The sequence below is a fragment of the Doryrhamphus excisus genome, linkage group LG11 (assembly GCF_037039965.1).
Source record: "Doryrhamphus excisus strain RoL-2023G ecotype Guam linkage group LG11, RoL_Dexc_Guam_v1.1, whole genome shotgun sequence".
NCBI lineage: Eukaryota > Metazoa > Chordata > Actinopteri > Syngnathiformes > Syngnathidae > Doryrhamphus > Doryrhamphus excisus.
In genome coordinates this window covers 3,919,318-3,938,998 of record NC_136367.1, presented here as the reverse complement: position 1 = coordinate 3,938,998, position 19,681 = coordinate 3,919,318, and the positions used below count along the sequence as shown (strand labels likewise).

At 41.3% G+C, this 19,681-nt stretch overlaps 1 protein-coding gene across 1 annotated transcript in view; it reads left to right on the top strand.

The window, feature by feature from the left end:
• nrxn3b (neurexin 3b) overlaps positions 1–19,681 on the top strand; it is a 294,220-nt gene that overhangs the window by 76,606 nt on the left and 197,933 nt on the right. The window contains exons 10-12 of the mRNA XM_078794519.1: positions 1,096–1,257; positions 12,561–12,999; positions 16,112–16,495. Of these exons, the coding sequence (XP_078650645.1) occupies positions 1,096–1,257; positions 12,561–12,999; positions 16,112–16,495 (985 nt within the window). The remainder of the gene's footprint in view (positions 1–1,095; positions 1,258–12,560; positions 13,000–16,111; positions 16,496–19,681) is intronic.

The following is a 19,681-nucleotide window of genomic DNA, read 5'->3' as shown; positions in this document are numbered from 1 at the left end:
AACGCCCTAAAACCAGAAACTACCTCAACCTGGAATCCCTTAACCTTCATTGCGGGAGCTCTGACAGTTGTTTCCAACTCACTATGGCGCATGGCATGCCCACACATCATCCACTTTTCATAATCCATGCAACCCCCAAATTAACCACTAACACAATAATTCATTCACTCACCTTCCATTCTTCACCTACCACCCATTTTGGCCCCTTCCTCTGTGTTTTTTGTAGCATGCTGGTGAACTTTGTGTGTGTTTTATCTAACCCCCATCGCCTTACCCACCGGGCCCATATGCACAACATTTTGAAGAATACGCATACTGCTAAGATTTTTGGGTCTGGTCCAATGACGTTGAAGCGTGACTTGAACAGAACCGGATCAAAATCAGCAGCAGCTATTCCGAGAAAGGATTTGAATATGTGGCTCGGTTTTGAATGTGCATGAGATTCTGCACCTCGTGTGGTCTGCTCGAGCTTTGTACGAAACCATTCAACGAATCCCTTACATGTTCAATTAAATGTGTGTCATTTCTTTTTTTTTTAAATGGTGTTGGCCTTGGTTTGCAAATTGATGTGGTGTGAAAATGCCCCCCCTTTTTTGTTTTGCATGTGTGTGGATATAAAGAGAGGAGTGCGGGAGAATATGTGTGTGTGTGTGTGTGTGTGTGTTCACTGTATACCGTATGTGTGTCTGCAATTACAAGATGAATCCCGAAACCTAAGACAAGTGCAATCAATTTGTCCTTGGTTTGAACATTTGTACTAACCCTCCCCCTGACCTAAAATATCCAAACCAAACCTAGGATCCATTTTCTTACCCCCATCAAAGATAAAGAAAATATGCTTCTGTCATATTTTCTTTACCTGTCCTGTGAATCCTATGGCTAAAATTCCATTATCCCCCAATCCAAACGCTGTCTGGTCCAAAACGATCAAGTAACACTATGAAAAAAAAAAAAAAAACACAAACTGGAGTCCGAAAAGTCCAAATGCCTCATTTCGAATGCAGACCAAAGGAAGGAGGTGTGATTTATACGCATCACTAGATCATATCTGAGATTGTAATTGTTGGGCTTTGGCTATGTGTTACCCCTTAACAGGTGACTATATCCGTTGACGGGATCCTCACCACTACGGGCTACACCCAGGAAGACTACACCATGCTGGGCTCAGATGACTTCTTCTATGTGGGTGGGAGCCCGAGCACTGCAGACCTACCTGGATCTCCAGTCAGCAACAATTTCATGGGTTGCCTCAAGGAGGTAGGAGAACTATGTGGGATGTTCGTTCTCAACATTATAGTTCCTGTATATCAGTGCAAACACTCTCCAACGCCCCCTTCAGGATGAGGCTCTTACTGCAACGCCTCTCGCATGATGTTTCCTGGTAATTTATTGGTAATAGTAATGGTTTTATTTCATTTGAACATGCATCAGATTACAATTGAATGCATCACATAATCAGTTCATAGTTCCACATGTCCAAAAGGAGTAGGAAGAAGCAAAGCTTATTAAGTCCTACCCCTCCATTTGGTACTTTTCTCCAGATGATAGAGATGATTCTCCACTATATTTCTGATATAATTTATTTTTATTATATAATTTATTATTAGAATTATTTATTTATTATTTATTTTATCATAATTAAATATATTATAATTTATAATTATTTATATATATATTTATTATTATTATTTTGTATATAAATATTTTTTGTCACATACCAAAGTATGAGGTGATATGACCATACAATGATATAATGGGTACCATAGAGCCAAAAACTTACCACTTCCACATGAAATGAGAGAACTTGCTGTATCTTTGGATGTGGTCTAACACCCGCCCACCTAAATTCTCTGATTGGCTGAAGATGTTAGGTTAGTTAGATTACAAATAACGGCATTAGTAACTTAGTAACGCTGTTTATTTAAACGCCATTATTCCCATCACTGTACATTATATGGACTGTAGAAAGTTATGGTTTATCGTGTTTCTGCGACATTATACACAAACACGACCTGGCAGGGGCCTCGACCCAACTAAGTGCCCACAGATGGTACACAGAGCTTTTTTTTTGTTTTTTGTTAATTTAAATCATTCCAAAAATGCATTACCATTCCAGTTCAGTCACTGATTTCCGAGCCTGAACCTGAACCGCTGCTTAAAATGTGCATTGTTTCCCCAGAAGAAAGCCAAAAAGGGAAGATAATAAAATTACATTGTCAATTCAATCTGCTGAGTTAGCTCGGGGAGTATCAAGCATTCCATAGTTCTGTGCTTAAAGTAATTCATTAGACTCGCTGTGAGGAAAATATCCCAAAATTGTGTGTCACATACAATTTGCAGCATCAGCTTGAGTGTGCCGCAAAGAACGTGTCCCGATGGGCAACAATCTGGAAAAAAAAAAAATGCTGCTGATGAAGATATCTGACAAGTGTTTGCTGTTTAGGGAGATTTATGATGTAGCCTCTATTATAAATACACCATGCCATGCTATTTAAATCTTACTTAACAGTCTACAGCAGGGTTTGCTCTCCATCCAAATTAAAATTGTGCACCTCCCTGGGTGACCAAAACCAAGGTATGCCATGCAGAATATTATCATAATATTGACATATATGCGCATGAGCTAAATAATACAGAAAATATGACAAGGACTGGCAGGGCCCTACTTAAAGTCAATATTCACATTCACTCTCATTTTCACAGTTTTACAGTATTTTATACACTAAACAATAAATGACCAATAAATATCCACTATGTTTCTGTTCTTAACAAAAATATTCAATAATAATTAGAGCTGTCAATTACAATATTTAATCATGATTACCGTATTTTCTGGACTATAATTCGCTCTGGAGTATAAGTCGCACAAGGCCAAAAATGCATAATTAGGTAGAAAAAAAAAACATAAGTCGCACTGGAGTATAAGTCGCACAAGGCCAAAAATGCATAATTAGGTAGAAAAAAAACCATACATAAGTCGCTCCAAAGTATAAGTCGCACAAGGCAAAAAATGCATAGTTAGGTAGAAAAAAACATACATAAGTCGCTCCGGAGTATAAGTCGCACGAGGCCAAAAATGCATAATTAGGTAAAAAACATACATAAGTCGCATATTTTGCAGGTAATTTATTTTATGACCACAACAGACATTACGTCCTCTTGGAAGGCAAATTCTAACAATAATAAAATCATAGAGAACAGGCTGAATAGATGTAAGATATGCTAACACAATGGTTATTCAGCTACACAAAAAATAAACTTGAACATAAAAGGTGTCCAGTGTTTATGTAACATAAACAGTTTTTTTCATTTATAAGTCGCTCTGGAGTATAAGTCGCAGGAACAGCCAACCTATGAAAAAAAGTGTGACTTATAGTCCGGAAAATATGGTAATCATATTGTCCATCAAAGCTTAAGCAGTCACTTAAAACTGCATTTTATTATGACAAATACAAAAATGACCTTTGACACTAAATGAACCATTGTATTATTATGGATATTTTTTGCATCAGCCCCATTTTCAGATTACTACGCTCCCACACAAAACCACATCCAAACATAGCTAGGAGAAAGTCACTTTGTCTGTTGTTTGTTTTTTTTGTTTTTTTGACGGAGAGGCTGTGGGTGATGTTCTATACTCTGTCTCTTTCACTATCAAGCAAATGTGTGAACGCTTCCAAATATACACCACCGCTTCTAATCTTAGGACTGCTTTGTTTAAGCACACAAAACGCAATTCTAACGATGATTGACTCAGTTTGGATCGAACAACATCTCCTTGTTAGAATCATACCTGAAAGCATTTAAATCCCATAACCAAAAGGGATTGATTTGGACTTCATTATATGCAATGTGGTCCCGAAGAATCATTTTTGAAGAGGACTTTTCGAAAACCTCTTGTTTGATAAATCTAAAAAAAAAAAAAAAGATGTATTAACCTAAAAGAACATTTAGACTTTAAACCTCTGGAGATTTGGGGCTAAAATGAACACAACTGAGGTCAAGACGGGTTTGGAAAAACCCCATGAAGGTACTGAAACTGCATGACTGAAACACCGTGATTGCCTTGTCTGGGGTAATAAATCAGTAGGACAGACTCACCAGTGAGAATTGGTAGGTTTTTGCTGATCAGCATTCATGCTATATCTCTATATTAGGCTACGTGATTCATGTATTAAGTGTAGCTCAGACCGACTAAAAATACACTACAGAGACTACGAACTTCTGACCCGATATTACCATTAAATTATAGAGGAATGCAAATAGTATGCAGAGTTTACTCACTGGATTCAAAATGGTAAAATGGATTTTGAAAGGTCATACTTTCATCTTCATAGTATCAGGCTTGAGTATGTGATAGCGCAGTCTGTTTTTTGCAGTCATTTCTTATAATAGGATATCATATGAAAAGTAACTCCATCCAACCATTTTCTTCCGCTTTTCTGGGTTCGGGTTGCGGGGCCCAGCGGTCTCAGTAGGGAAGCTCAGACTTCCTGTTCTTCAGTTAGATCAGTTCTATGGAGCAGGACCTTGGGGGAGGGAAAGCAGTGGCCTGGACTTGGAGTGATGATGATTTGGAAATCCAATCATCCCTGACGCATTGAAGTCAGCCAATGAGTCTGTACTCCTGTGAATCGTGGAAGTGAAAGTCCTCCTTACAGAATCTTCTGGATGGATGCTATGCTACATATGGACCAAAATGAACTACCAAGCTAGGCTGAGTGATGTCAACATTGTGAAATCCCGGCCGAGAGGACGTCCCACACCAACATATATTGATGCGTTGAGTAGGATGGCTTGTGTTTGAGAGCTCTATGGAGCTATAGCAGGATGTATGGAAGATCTACGTGACTGGTGAACCTGCCTGATGGAGACCAAGAGAGAGAGCTCTACCAGGAGGGGGCAGCTAGGTTTTTCCCAGGCCAGTGAAGAACAAATAAAACAATTATATAAGCTTCTCACTGCTTTGCTATTACTATTCCTTTCATAGGGGCATATCCTTTGACATGTTCAAGGATACAATTTTTATCAAAAATCGCAGTTGCGACAGTCAAAGACTTAAGTTCTGCCAATATTGGTGGCTGTTTCTCCTACAATGTCCATGCTCACTTACATGGTTATGGCTTTTTTTTTTCCATGGCACATTTCCACCAGAAAAGCCTGCCTTACATTTGGGAGGCATCATGAAGTGCTGAAAGTGAATTAATAAGCGACGTTATTCACTCAGTGTAACTGCGAATGAGGTGCACATTGTATTTTGAAGTGAGTCAATCGTTTACGGAGATTTCAATTCAAAAAGCTGAAATCGGACGACCGCCTTTATTGTGTTTTTTGTACCATTGCAGAAAGTAGAGTTTTAACCATGAAAGTAGAGTTTTACTACTCATAGTAGTTGTAGTTCAACGTCCCTTAGCTGTTAGCCAGGTAAACCTCAATTAAACAGTCATTACATCGGTAGAATCATTATTGAATGTTGGTGTTTTTCCTGAATTATCGACCTTTTCCAATTATTTCCAATTTTCCAATTACCAATGATACCATAGTAACACTTTAAAATCATAGCTCTGCAACACTGCTTTGTATGTATCCATCATTATTCTTATTTTGTTGTTATATTGCTTCTCGTGCAGCATATTAGGACATGAAATATTTTGCCATGTTGTTGTATGTGCGTGTGTGCCTGTGTTGCAACATTGTGAGTGTTGAGTGTGACACAGCGATGCCTTGGCCCTTGAGATGGTGACACGGTTGGACAGAATCATGAAGGTGATTCACCATGTGGTTTGACAGCGGTAGTGTTGTGTGGTCCACAGCTCTTCATTATATGTTGCTCCATCAAGCAGGCATGAAGCCATCTGCTGCCTCGGACGATGCAAACTACTCCTGTTGGATGATTTAGATGATACATTTTCATTTGTATTTGTTACTTTTATTGTATTCCTGCATTATTCCTTCTCCTCCTCTACCTTTCGCTTGCGGCTTTGATCTGCTTGACTAATGAGAACATAATTGAGTTGAGTTTTTCCCACTGTTTAGATCACAGAGGGTGTTAGTCTGCCTGTGTTTGTAGCAAAAGGGCCTTTGGTGAATATTGATCACTGATCCTGAGTGCAAGAACAACAAAAATGCATCCAGTGTTTCCCATTCAATATTTTTCTCACTCACAGGTTCTTGTCGCTGTTTTGAACTTTTTCTAGATTTTCACAGATGTCCAAATCGGTCCTGTTGGGTGATTTTGGAGCGTTTTCGAAATTTTTGAATGCAAATCTTAGCATTTGCAGGCTGCACGGGGCTCGAGTGGTTAGCGAGCAGGCCACACAGCTAAAAGACCCAAGATCAATTCCACTCTTTGGCATCTCTTGTGGCGATTGCATGTTCTCCCTGGGTACTCCGGTTTCCTGCCACATTCCAAAAACATGCTAGGTTAATTGGCGACTCCAAATTGTCCATAGGTATGAATGTGAGTGTGAATGGTTGTTTGTCTATATGTGCCCTGTGATTGGCTGGCCACCAGTCCAGGGTGTACCCCGCCTCTTGCCCGAAGACAGCTGGGATAGGCTCCAGCACCCCCGCAACCCTCATGAGGATAAGCGGTAGAAAATGAATGAATGAATGAACATTACATGCTTTCCTGATGCTATTTATCTGGGCTTGAGATCAGCACTGGACAGCTCCAATGGCTAGTTGTTGGGGAACTAAAGGCTGAATTATGCTACAACTCAGTCACCGGTACGACTACTATTCCCAGGGTGTACGCCACCTCTCGCCCGAAGACAGCTGGGATAGGCTCCAGCACCACTCGTGATGATAAGCGGTAGAAAATGAATGAATGAATGAATCTTATAAACTTTTGAAAGTTTGAATCTGTTTTAATTTTACCAGTTTTAACAGCAGAATCCAACAAATTGTTGTTTCTCGTCACATGTGAAGCATAAATATTCACCAAATTATAGAGACATTGTTATTATTATTGGCTGTTTGTCTATATGTGCCCTGTGATTGGCTGGCCACCAGTCCAAGGTGTACCCCGCCTCCCAGCCCGAAGACAGCTGGGATAGGCTCCAGCACCCCTCGTGAGGATAAGCGGCAGAAAATGAATCACTAAATCAATGTTAGCATTTGCGATACAATCGAGATGATGCTAATTTGTGTTGTTAAGATAACCCCGCCCACCCAAAATTGTTGAGGGTTCTTATGGAATGATTGGGTTTTGTCTTTATTCCAAGACGTTCGTGTTAAGTAAGTGTAAGTTAATCAGTCCAGGGTTCAGAAGAAAGCTGGGATAGGCTCCAGTTCACCCATGACTAGAACTCTAAAGGACAGGCGCGTATAAAATACGAATAGATGGATATTTTGTTGCAGTGAGTGAATACTTTACTTTTCTTCTGTCTGCCAAGCAGAGATGATGTGCGCTGCCATCGCAGGACCTCCCTTGTTCTGTCTGCACGGCATGCATCTGCCCCCGAAGGCTACAGGGGATGTCATCCATGCATAATACTCGCACACACCCCACCCACGCTCGTGTTCTGCCACGTGGACGTCAGCCCTGGTCACATGACAGGGAAGGCCAGTGGGCAGCCACTCGCCACTCATCCTGGTGTTTGGCAGCACAATGCTGTCAGCACCTTCTTGAAACCCTTTTCTTCTGCACGCCATCCAGACGAGACTTGGGGTGTCTCAGGGCACCCGTTGATGAGCCGGCGCGTTGGAGTGGCGACTTGTGTGTCGGAGTGTGGGGGTGGAGGGAGCATGCGCTGTCATCAGGCGTCAAGTGGAGGAGCTCGAAGCGGGGAGGGAATGAATGTGAGGACGGAAGGTATTGACATATAGTAGACGTCCGCGAGTGAGGCGCTAGCTGGCAGAAGACACAAACAAGCAATAATAGCGATGAGAAAGAGAGTGAGAGGAAAATAGTGTGAGAGATCTTGTACAGTATGTGGCATTTGAAAGGTTTCGTGTTAGTCACCACACTTTGCATGTTTTCCCCTTAGATACAAATGCAAATGTCATCGTAGCCTTCCGTATTTTTTAATTAGGTTTTTTTTTTCTTCTCTCAGAGGGCTTGGCAGTGAGTGGAACAAATTTCTGCTGTCGCCCTCCATCCTTGCAGCTTTTAGCTTGGGCTGTGATACCCAACCGAGCCCCTGCTTATGTAGATTAGCATCTCCTTCCTCTAACACGACTGACAATGCGCTACACCATTGTCCTCAGATTGGATACCGTCATCATAATGAGCCTTCTTGCCTTTTTAATTTGTTTTAAAATCTGTTATTGTCTAATAAGGGATCCATAAATGGTATTCAGCCAAAAATTCCCACTGCAAAAAATGTCATGAGCATTTTGTGTGCATCTTCACAACACTTCAGTGGGACCGTCGTCTTTCTTCATTCGACTCGCTACTACATCCGTTTTTTTTTTTTCATGGCACATTTCCACCAGAAAAGTCTGCCTTACATTTGGGTGGCATTATGAAGTGCTGAAAGTGAATTAATAAGCGATGTTATTCACGCAGTGTAACTGTGAACGAGGCGCACATTGTGTTTTGAAGTGAGTCAAGCGTTTATGGAGATTTCAATTCATGGGAGCCCACAAAAAGCTGAAATCCGACAACCGCCTGTATTGTGTTTTTTGTACCATTGCAGAAAGTAGAGTGTTAGCCATGACTGGTTTTGTTTTACAACTCATAGTAATGGTAATGGTTTTGTTTCATTTGAACATGCATCAGATTACAATTGAATGCATCCCATAATCAGTTCACAGTTCCACATGTCCAAAAGGAGTAGGAAGAAGCAAAGCTTATTAAATCCTACCCCTCCATCTGGTACTTTTACAATCAGTAACTGTTACATTTGTTCACTTCCTGCTTTCCATAATACAGTTTAAGGTTGTTGGTTTTTTTTAAATGAACTATATAAGCAAGTTGAAGTATTTGTGATTTTAGAAATAAGGAGTTAGTATGTTCGCTGTAGGCGGCATTATGAATTATCCTTACTGACCTTTTTTGCAGTACGTTTAGCGAGTGAAGATTGCTTTTATAGTTATTAGCCCATATTTCCACACAATAAGTAAGATATGGTAGAACCAGAGAGCAATAAAGACTGTGGAGTGATTTCTGATTGAGAACAAATGTCCTTTTTTTTTCATTATTAAAATATTTCTGGCCACCTTATGTTGTATATTTGTAATATGAGGTTTCCAGTTCATATTTTCATCTATTGTGATCCCCAGAAATGTATTTTCCTTCACCTTTTCAATGTCTACACCGTCTATTTGTATTTGCTGGTGCTTGTCCGTTCTGCTGTTACCAAACAGCATGATTTTAGTTTTACTTAGGTTCAAGGAGTAGTAGTTGTAATTCAACATCCCTTAGCAGTTAGCCAGGTAAACCTCAATTAAACATTACATTAGTAGAATCATTATTGAATGTTGGTGTTTTTCCTGAATTATGGGACCTTTTCTGCAAGACTGCTAAATGAATTACCAATGATACCATAGTAAAGATACCATAGCAACACTGCTTTGTATGTATCCATCATTATTCCTACTTTGTTGTTATATTGCTTCTAGTTCAGCATACTACAACTACATCTGGAGACTCAGACGTAGTACACTAAGGAAGAGATTGTATATGTGTAAATATGTATTTGTGTGTACAGCCCCTCCCCTTCCGGCCTTCCCAGGCCCGATCAATACACCATCCTAGAGCAGAGATGGGAGATCTTGGCTTTATGGAGTCATTACACTCCCCTGCATTATGAATGGTCCCCATAAGATCATTGATGGGCCAAAGGACAGTGTAGCAAAGCATCCCACAAGAAAGGATAAGATGAGGCACACATGGCTGTCTTTTATAACACCGATTCAATCACATTATTCATAAGACCACAGCACAACAGAGGCATACCAAATCCCAAATAAAATCCATGACTGTGTGATTGGGTTATATTGTTTTGAAAATATTTTTACTGGCAAAGAAAGATGGAGAGGAAGGATTTTAAGCGACACACAGTAAGCTTCATAGCTCAAGAAACGATACCTAGTCTTTACATATTAGACACAGAAACATGTTTTTGGAGTTCTGTAGTTATCCAGGTCTGAGTAATCCGCATGGGTTCAATTGAGGACTCTTCTTAAGGCACGTTGAGTTCAAAAATTTTTGCTGTGGATTGTCCCGATTTCCTATTTTCGTAGCAAAACAACTCATGAGTTGCCACTTTTTCTATTGAATCTTCGGGGGCGAGATGCCAGGAAGTCGTTATGAGCAGATGATGGCCTCTCGAGTGATATAAATGGTTTCTGTGAATCACCATCTTATAGTGGTGGAGGGATTTAAGTGTCCGAGTGAATGATCACCCACAGAGGACACACCCACCAAAGCAAAATCCCTTCCTACAATTTGGTAATGGTAATGGTTTAATTTCATTTGAACATGCATCAGATTACAATTGAATGCATCACATAATCAGTTCACAGTTCCACATGTCCAAAAGGAGTGGGAAGAAGCAAAGCTTATTAAATCCTACCCCTCCATCTGGTACTTTTACAATCAGTAACTGTTACATTTGTTCACTTCCTGCTTTCCATAATATAGTTTAAGGGTTTTTTTGTTTGTTTGTTTTTTTGTTTATTTTTTTAAATAATGTACCTTTGAGAACTGAAGAATCCAAAAAGTTCAAACAAGAATAGTCTCGTTTAATTGTGGCTTATGCAGAAAAATGATTTTGATTGTTTTGACCTCGCCCCAAGTCGAGGAGCTCAAAGGTTTTCCGAAGGGAAGGATCAACTCTCGCCTAAGGTCAATGGATTTGGATTGTGACCAAATGAGGCCAAAATGAGTTTTTTCCACAGGGTGGCTCTAGTCCGAATGCCTCCTGGACGCACCCCTAGTGAGGTTATCCAGGCATGCCCAGCAAGGACGAGGCCTCGGGGTGGAGACTTAGGAAACACTGGAGGGATCATATCCCACAACTGGCCTCTGAAGACCTCGGTGTCTTCCTGGTGTGGCTGAAAAAGGTGTCCAGAAACCGGGAGGTCTGGGTTTCCCGACTTAGACTGCTGCCCCCGCAACCCGGACCCCTGATAAGTGTATTATAACAGATTGATGATCACTTTATAGAGTCCCTTGAACCTCTGCAAGCTGGAACAGCTTTCAGAGTGACCATCACTCCAATGGTTTTCCATTGCAAATGTACCGCATTAAAACTTCCCTTCTTTTTTTTTTATTTTCATGTATTATTCAGTTGTTCTTTTGCCCAAGAGTAGAGTACTTAAAGCTTGCCGAAAGTGGTGGGTTAGGTATTTTGCATCAGAGGATAAAAGAACATCAGTTCTCCAGAGAGAGCGTTGTGCAATCTTAATCGTGGTTCAAACTTTAGCATTTTAACCATCGCTGTTTCAAGTTCAACTGTTATTTATGATTTTTTTTTATTTGGGTTAAAATCATACCGTGGTTGCATGTGAAGCCGAATGATCCCTGAAGCAATGAGTCATATTTGCGTGCTTTGATGCAAGCACTACAATAACCCTGTCATCTTTTTTCTAACTGGATTAATTGCGGTACATGTCCAATTCATCTCTACCGTGTTTGTGTTGCGTCCTCGTTGTTGTTCGATGCTACATTATCAGTAGATTTGGTGCTTAACCGAAGTGCACTGATGACTTGTTGCATGCTATGTTTAGGAGATTAAGTGCGGCTCTTAAGTGTACTGACAGCAGCTTGGCTGGGTTGCACAAAAGCATATTTTAAACAAAAGTGGCACGCACTGGTTTTAGAGCAATAATCCTTCAGGTTTTACTCGCTCATTCTTTTATAAACTTCATTTTTTTTTATTTTTTTGTATTTTTTTCCCCCCCGGTTCATATCAGCTGCCTTCATTCTCCCAATTCTTCTCTTTTTCGCTTGGCTTTCCCCTGCGTTTGGGTCACCTGTGTTGATTTACTGTCAAATCTTCCAGGATTATCAGTAATCCAGCAGTAAAATCTGTTTGCTGACAGCTGTGCTCCCTCTGACGCTATTGCTGTTTCCTGCACACACTGTGGCCTATATACCAGGAAAAGCCTGTCTTCCTTCACGGCGTTCATTTTCTACCTCACTGCATTCCAGTGACTATCCACGGGCACATCTTTTTGTGCAACATTTTGTTAGATTTGTCTATAATATAAAGCTGCTTTATACATTTATGGATTATGGGGTTTTGGTAAATTTATTGTGGGCAGAAAGGAATTATATTGAGTCTATTCTCGGTGGACTCCCTCTTATGAAGAGTCTTTTGGAGCTGTCTGTGCGGTGACTCACTAACAATATTGACGTTACTTCTGACAGTTCAATAAAAGAAAGCATTTCAGTCTAACTGCTTTTTCGTTGAAGGTAAATTGATGTTCAGGTTGTAAATTATCCAAGCAAATTGGACCAAACACGCATAATAAGATATGAGTTGGATCGATGCACATTTTGGTAAAACATGCTATCTTGCTTATCATTCATTTTATTCCTACTGAAGTGATTGTGATTTTTCTGGACTTGAGATTTAAACCAGTTTTTGCATCTATTTTTGTCTCAGGTGGTGTACAAAAACAATGATATCCGCCTGGAGCTTTCCCGCCTGGCCCGGATTGTGGATCCTAAAATGAAACTTCAAGGAGATGTGGTCTTTAAATGCGAAAACGTTCCCACTCTTGACCCGATAAACTTCGAGACACCCGACTCCTATCTGGCTCTGCCAAAATGGAACACCAAACGAGTCGGCTCAATCTCCTTCGACTTCCGAACGTCGGAGCCTAACGGCTTAATACTTTTTACGCACGGCAAACCTCAGGAGCGTCGTGACGCAAAGTCCCAGAAGACCAACAAGGTGGACTTCTTTGCTGTGGAGCTTCTGGATGGAGTTCTGTACCTGGTGCTGGACATGGGTTCTGGAACTATCAAGGTCAAAGCGACACAGGTGAAAGTCAATGAAGGCAGCTGGCACCATGTGGACATCCAGAGAGATGGTCGCTCAGGTAAGAAGATGCAATGTACAGTTGCAACATACATCACTTACAACCTTCTTTTAACATTATTAGAGCTCTCTCAACATGAAATAGCACCCCTATGCTCATCTTTGCATTCGTATTACCCAACATAGGAGACACAATAAGAGAAAATAAGATATTCTCGATAGGGAGCCGAGTGGAGAGGCCAACAGGAAGTGACCCCCAAAGTTCAGAGTTGAGTTTGAGCTTGGTGTGGGTTCCAACCACACCAGTAGTCCTTGTTAGGGAGATAATTCAACCGTAATTCAAATTACAGTAACATTACCATCACCTAGTGACCAGTGTAGAATATGACATCATCCCAGTGTCTTTGAATGCGTCTTCTGAATGCCTTATATTCATTCATTCAATTTGAACTATGAAATCTGGTCTCCTAGCTGTGAGGTCTGCGCGCTAACCACACCACCGCCGTGCAGCCCTGTCTTAGGTAATGTTCAATGAAAAATCAATCACTACAATAAAAACACAAAAGCACACTTGCATTGTGCAACGTTTCATTTCCCAGCTACAAGAGATAGAAGGGATCCTCTAATGTGATCTATCGATCTACAAAGTAAAGTTTGTGTTCCTTTTAAAGACTTTAAATGCCACACTATACAAAACACAGCATTCAATTCAATGGCAACCTGGAAAGTTACATCTTATATCAGGCCCATATGTGATTATACGTTTTTTCTTACCGATGCCTTAGTCGGGTGTCCTTATATCTATCTCATTCCTCTTGTTCCCTGTGAAAATCCTTTCTTCTCCGCTATCTAAACTGGTGGCAGCGCAGGTGATTAATTGAAGCAGCTGACTCTGACACACGGCTAAATTGGCTCCGCTAACCTGATATATACCCTCGGCTGCAGTGGCGACGAACACACCCGAGCTCTCCGGAGTGTGCCGCCTAATGCGGAGATTGCGTTGGCTTTTGGAGCTTAAGGCAACAGAAGTTTCTAGCACCTTTTCTCTAATGCAATCTTTGTTTAATACTTTCTGTGTGTTTGACTATGTGCTGAGATCACAAAAGACTTGCACATGGAGACAAGTGAGGAGAAATAGACTTGGGGGAGTATGATTAAGGTTTAATTATTAGTGCAACAAATCAGTAACAAAGTTAACAATGTGAGTGCCTGTGTTGTCATTATGTAGATGCGATGCAATAAAAGAAGGATTATTGTTTGATTACTTTCTTGCCAACTACTCTCATGCCTTTATTCGGCTCTCCAAGGAGACCATGCATCAACTCGTTAGGACTATAAACAGGCATTGTCGAGAGTGCATATGTTTTTATGGAGGACTGTATTCGCAGTTGTTGGATGGGCGTCCCTGACCAAACAAATTAATCACGGTTTTCCTAAAATATATTAATAAGCCATGTTTTTTTGTGGTTGAATACGTCACATTATTTGTAAAAACATGCCGATTTCAGTATTTTACATATTTTACCTGAAATTAAGCATTTTCAAGCATAAAAATGGCTAAATGTGTTAAAATACAAACATAAGGCATTCAGGGCTGTACGGCGGTAAAGTGGTTAGCGCACAGGCCTCACAGCTAGGAGACCCAAGTTCAATTCCACCCTCGGCCATCTTTGGTTAGAGTTTCCATGTTCTCCCCGTGCATGCGTGGGTTTTCTCCGGGGACTCCGGTTTTCTCCACACATAACACAAATGTTAGCATTTGCAGGCTGCATGGTGGACGAGTGGTTAGCAAGCAGGCCTGACAGCTAAAATAACGTGAGTTCGATTCCTCTCTCGGCCATCTCTGTGTGGAGTTTGCATGTTCTCCGCGTGCATGCGTGGGTTTTCTCCGGGTACTCCGGTTTCCTCCCACATTCCAAAAACATGCTAGGTTAATTGGCGACTCCAAATTGTCCATAGGTATGAATGTGAGTGTGAATGGTTGTTTGTCTATATGTACCCTCTGATTGGCTGGCCACCAGTCCAGGGTGTACCCTGTCGCCCGAAAACAGCTGGGATAGGCTCCAGCACCCCCGCAACCCTCGTGAGGATAAGCGGTAGAAAATGAATGAATGAATGAAAATAGTGGCTGCACGGTGGAGGAGTGGTTAGCACACAGGTCTCACAGCTAGGAGACCCAAGTTCGATTCCACCCTCGGCCATCTCTGTGTGGAGTTTGCATGTTCTCCTTGTGGGTTTTCTTTGCTCCGGTTTCGGTTGGGTTTTTGCCTTTGCAACAGAAGAAAAAAATGTTAGGACCTTATGTCCATGAATGCACCTCACATTTGCGTCTGCTATTTCATTACGCCGCCATGAGGTTTGTGTCATAAGCGGGAGGGGAAGGACTCAACGTGAGGTCTTTACAACACCCAGTTGCAGATATCTGCTGAAGAAAAAAGACACACCTCGTGTTTTGTATTTGCCGAGTTGACATTTACTTGTCAGTACGTCGTTGGCACATCCAGCGAGGTGGAATCTGGGTTTAATCTGGGGTTAAAATGGAATTTCCCGCATCGCCACCATCGATCCACTAATGACGGTAAACTGTAGTACAGTCGAGCCCATAGAAGTGACCCCGATCCAGATGTAAGCCATAAACATGCCTAATTAAACACATTGATATTGTATAGATATGTACTCACCACTAATGAATGACAATGGGAGATGATTGATGAACAGATGGAATTGGAGTCACGGCGTGGCATTTAGCCTGATCCTCAGGCTAGTGCTGGAGGCAAACAAGCATAATCCACACTGGTCGCCAGCCAATCACAGGGCACATATAGACAAACAACCATTCACACTCACATTCATACCTATGGACAATTTGGAGTCGCTAATTAACCTAGCATGCTTTTGGAATGTGGGTTGAACCCGGAGTACCCGGAGAAAACCCACGCATGCATGGGAAGAACATGCAAACGCCACACAGAGATGGCCGAGGGTGGAATCGAACTCGGGTATTTTAGATTGTTGAAGGTAGTGATGTTCTTCTGATCCATCCATCCAACCATTTAACGAGAACTACATAGACATCTCTCGGAATACTAGCGTCTTGTACTTTATACATGGATTAACCGGCCTTCATGCATTTCAGCGATATTGCATTTAATGATGGATGTTTCTTTCTGCAGGCATCATCTCCGTAAACAGCCGGCGGACACCTTTCACAGCCAGTGGAGAAAATGAGATCCTGGACCTGGAGGGGGATCTTTATCTTGGTGGCCTTCCTGACAACCGTGCCGGGTTGGTGCTCCCCACCGAGCTGTGGACCGCTATGCTGAACTACGGTTACGTGGGCTGCATCAGGGATCTTTTCATTGATGGACGCAGCAAAGACATCCGACAAATCGCTGTGTCTCAAAACGCAACCAATATCAAGTCTTCCTGCAGTAAGGTGACGGGGAAACAGTGCGACAGTAACCCGTGCAAGAACAGCGGGGTCTGCAAGGAGGGATGGAACCGTTTTATCTGTGACTGTGCAGGGACAGGATTCTGGGACAGTACCTGTGAAAGAGGTGAGTCTTTTGTGTGTGGATTTTTATTGCTATATTCAATAGATCCTACCAGTCTACCAGTGTTTTGTTGTTCTTAGGACTTTGGATCGATCGTAACTCGACTGTTTGGGTTGTTTTTGAAGATCTGAGCAGGATTCTTCTAAAACCCAAACAATCCACTCGGAATCAATTAAAAGCCCTGAGAATACAATGACCTGGAATATCTGGAATAGCGTATACATCAACAATAGTTTAGTACTGAGATCATTCCTGCATGTATGGATGTTTTGCTGAAGAAAGCTTGATTTAGTTTTTGGCTTTTGGTCTAAATCTAACTTCAAATGGGCTTTTCTTGTCTTGGTTTTAAGAGCTTGGACGCATTAAGTTTTTATTAGAGGGTGCAGCTTAACTGACTATTGTTGAGCTAGCCCTTGTTTTTTTTATAGCTATTTTGAAGTTGTGATATGAAGGAATAATATATATTTTGAAGAGCAATGAACGGTGATTAATGACATTTGGTAGTTGTAAGTCGGTTCACGTCTCCGAATAACAAAAAAAAAGGGGGTTGTCGTTTCTATGAAAAAAGTAAGCTGCAGTCAAGTTACTACCACTTGTGTTGCAGTCCAATGTTGCACGGTGTCTGTGCATAATAGACGGCGAAAGCAGCTGTCTTAACTAAAAGAACAATAAATCAGAGCCAGTGTTCGTCACTGACCTAACACCCACAGGATGAAAACATTGAGTCACATGTCCCTTATGCTCAGTGTCAGTTTCCAGTCATCTTTACTGCTTTTCTTCTGTCTTCTTCACTTTCTCCCACGCATACGTTGTTGCCCCCGGATGCTTTCCCTTTGAGTTGTTGCCCACGCCGGAGTATTAGTTTGGTACTACAAATGTAAAGGGTGCTATATCATTGTTATTGCCTGTCTATATAGGGCTGAAATAATGTTTAAAAACTCAATTTAGGGGCTGCACAGTGGACGAGTGGTTAACATGCAGGCCTCACAGCTAGGAAACCCAAGTTCAATTCCACCGTTGGCCATCTCTGTGTGTTTGCATGTTCTCTCCGTGGGTTTTCTACCACACATAACACAAATGTTAGCATTTGCAGGCTGCACGGTGGTGAAGTGGTTGGCGAGCAGGCCACAAATCTAAAATACCCAAGTTCAATTCCACCCTCGGCCATCTCTGTGTGGAGTTTGCATGTTCTCCCCGTGCAATCATGGGTTTTCTCCGGGTACTCCGGTTTCCTCCCACACATAACACAAATGTTAGCATTTGCAGGCTGCACGTTGGACGAGTGGTTAGCGCACAGGCCACACATCTAAAATACCTGAGTTCAAGTCCACCCTCGGCCATCTCTGTGTGGAGTTTGCATGTTCTCCCCATGCATGCATGGGTTTTCTCCGGGTACTCCGGTTTCCTCCCAAATTCCAAAAACATGCTAGCTTAATTGGCGACTCCAAATTGTCCATAGGTATGAATGTGAGTGTGAATGGTTGTTTGTCTACATGTGCCCTGTGATTGACTGGCCACCAGTCCAGGGTGTACCCCGCCTCTCGCCCCAAGGAGACAGCTGGGATAGGCTCCAGCACCCCCACGATGCTCGTGAGGATAAGCGGTAGAAAATGAATGTACATGTTTTTGGCCGAAATTAAGCATTTTCAAGCACAAAAATAAATGAATGAACCAAAATAGAAATATAAGGCATTCAGAAGATTCGTTCAAAGACATGTTGTATATGTAGTATTCTACACTGATCAGTAGGTGGCGGTAATGTCAAATTGAAGAGACAATAACCACCCCAAGAAGTACTGTAGAGAAACCAAAGTCAACATGTGAGTCTATATGATGTCATGGGTAATATGTGAAGGTTACTATCGAGACTATAGGGGTGCTATTTCATGTCTAGAGGGCTCTAATGTTAAAAACTGTATTTAGAAGGTTGTAAACGTACTACGCAAATAGTACCATACATCACATGAATTCACTTATCACAGTTGGGTCTGGAACCGATCAACAGTGATAAACGAGGGATGAGTATACAGTGGATTCCTGTATATTTGACTTTCAGCATTTGCGGCCCAATACATTCTCAGGTTTTGGTTTCTTTCATTTGTGGTGAAAAGCCGCCATTTTGTGCTTACAGTCTTACAATAGAAAATGAATGAATGAATGAATGAACAATCATTCTCAGTTCCACCATTTCAAATTCCATGTTGGCCAACTACTCCCACATTTCCGCTCATTACTTTAAATACAGACAAGGGCAAATTTGAAGTGTTTGGAAATACCACATTGCTCTATGAAGTGAAGCCCGGATGCACGCTGTGTAGTGTGAGTACAGACCAGTGGGGGGTGAGGGGGGCCCTGATAAACTATGATGATAAAAACAATACCAACTGATGTTTAATTCAGATGCTTTCTTTTTCATAAAGGGTATTCTGCTTTTCTTCCAAGTTCCCTGGAGATTTTCGGAATTAATCCAACTGGTAGTTAACCCTGATTCACTTCCATTTGCAAAAGCGGAGTTGCTCACACAAAAAGCATGCCTTGTTTCTGAACTGCTCAGAGTGAAGCCACTCTCCCTGTGGCATAACTTCACCTCGGCTGCTTGTGTCAGCAACAGTATTTTTCATGTGACTGCCCAAAGCGTGCAACGAAGTGAAGAATGCAACTAAACAATAAATGGACACATTTGGTTTGCTGTTTGTTGGCAGTGAATATTTTTGTTAGGGTGCAGAGGGATGACGGTATAACATGCTTTCATGTTAGAGTCCCCAAAAGTGTCACCATTGTAATTACAAGCTGCATAGACACATAGTCACATTATACTGTATTTTCTGGACTATTAGTCGCTCCGGAGTATAAGTCGCACAAGGCCAAAAATGCATAATTAGGTAGAAAAAAAACATATATAAGTTGCCCTGGAGTTTGTGACATTACATCAGTAAGTCAAGTTCTAACATTAATAAATGAATAGAGAACAGGTTGAATAGTTGTAATATGGTTAATATATAATATATGGTTATTCAGCTACACAAAAAGTAAACATAAATAGAAAATGTGTCCGGTATTTATGTAACATAAACAGTTTTACGTGCAGTAACTATTTTGTGTTCTGACAGTAAGAGTGCCCTGTTGTGGCTGTCTGTCAAATGTTACATATTTTGACATATTGTTTTACATATTTTACATATTTATTTG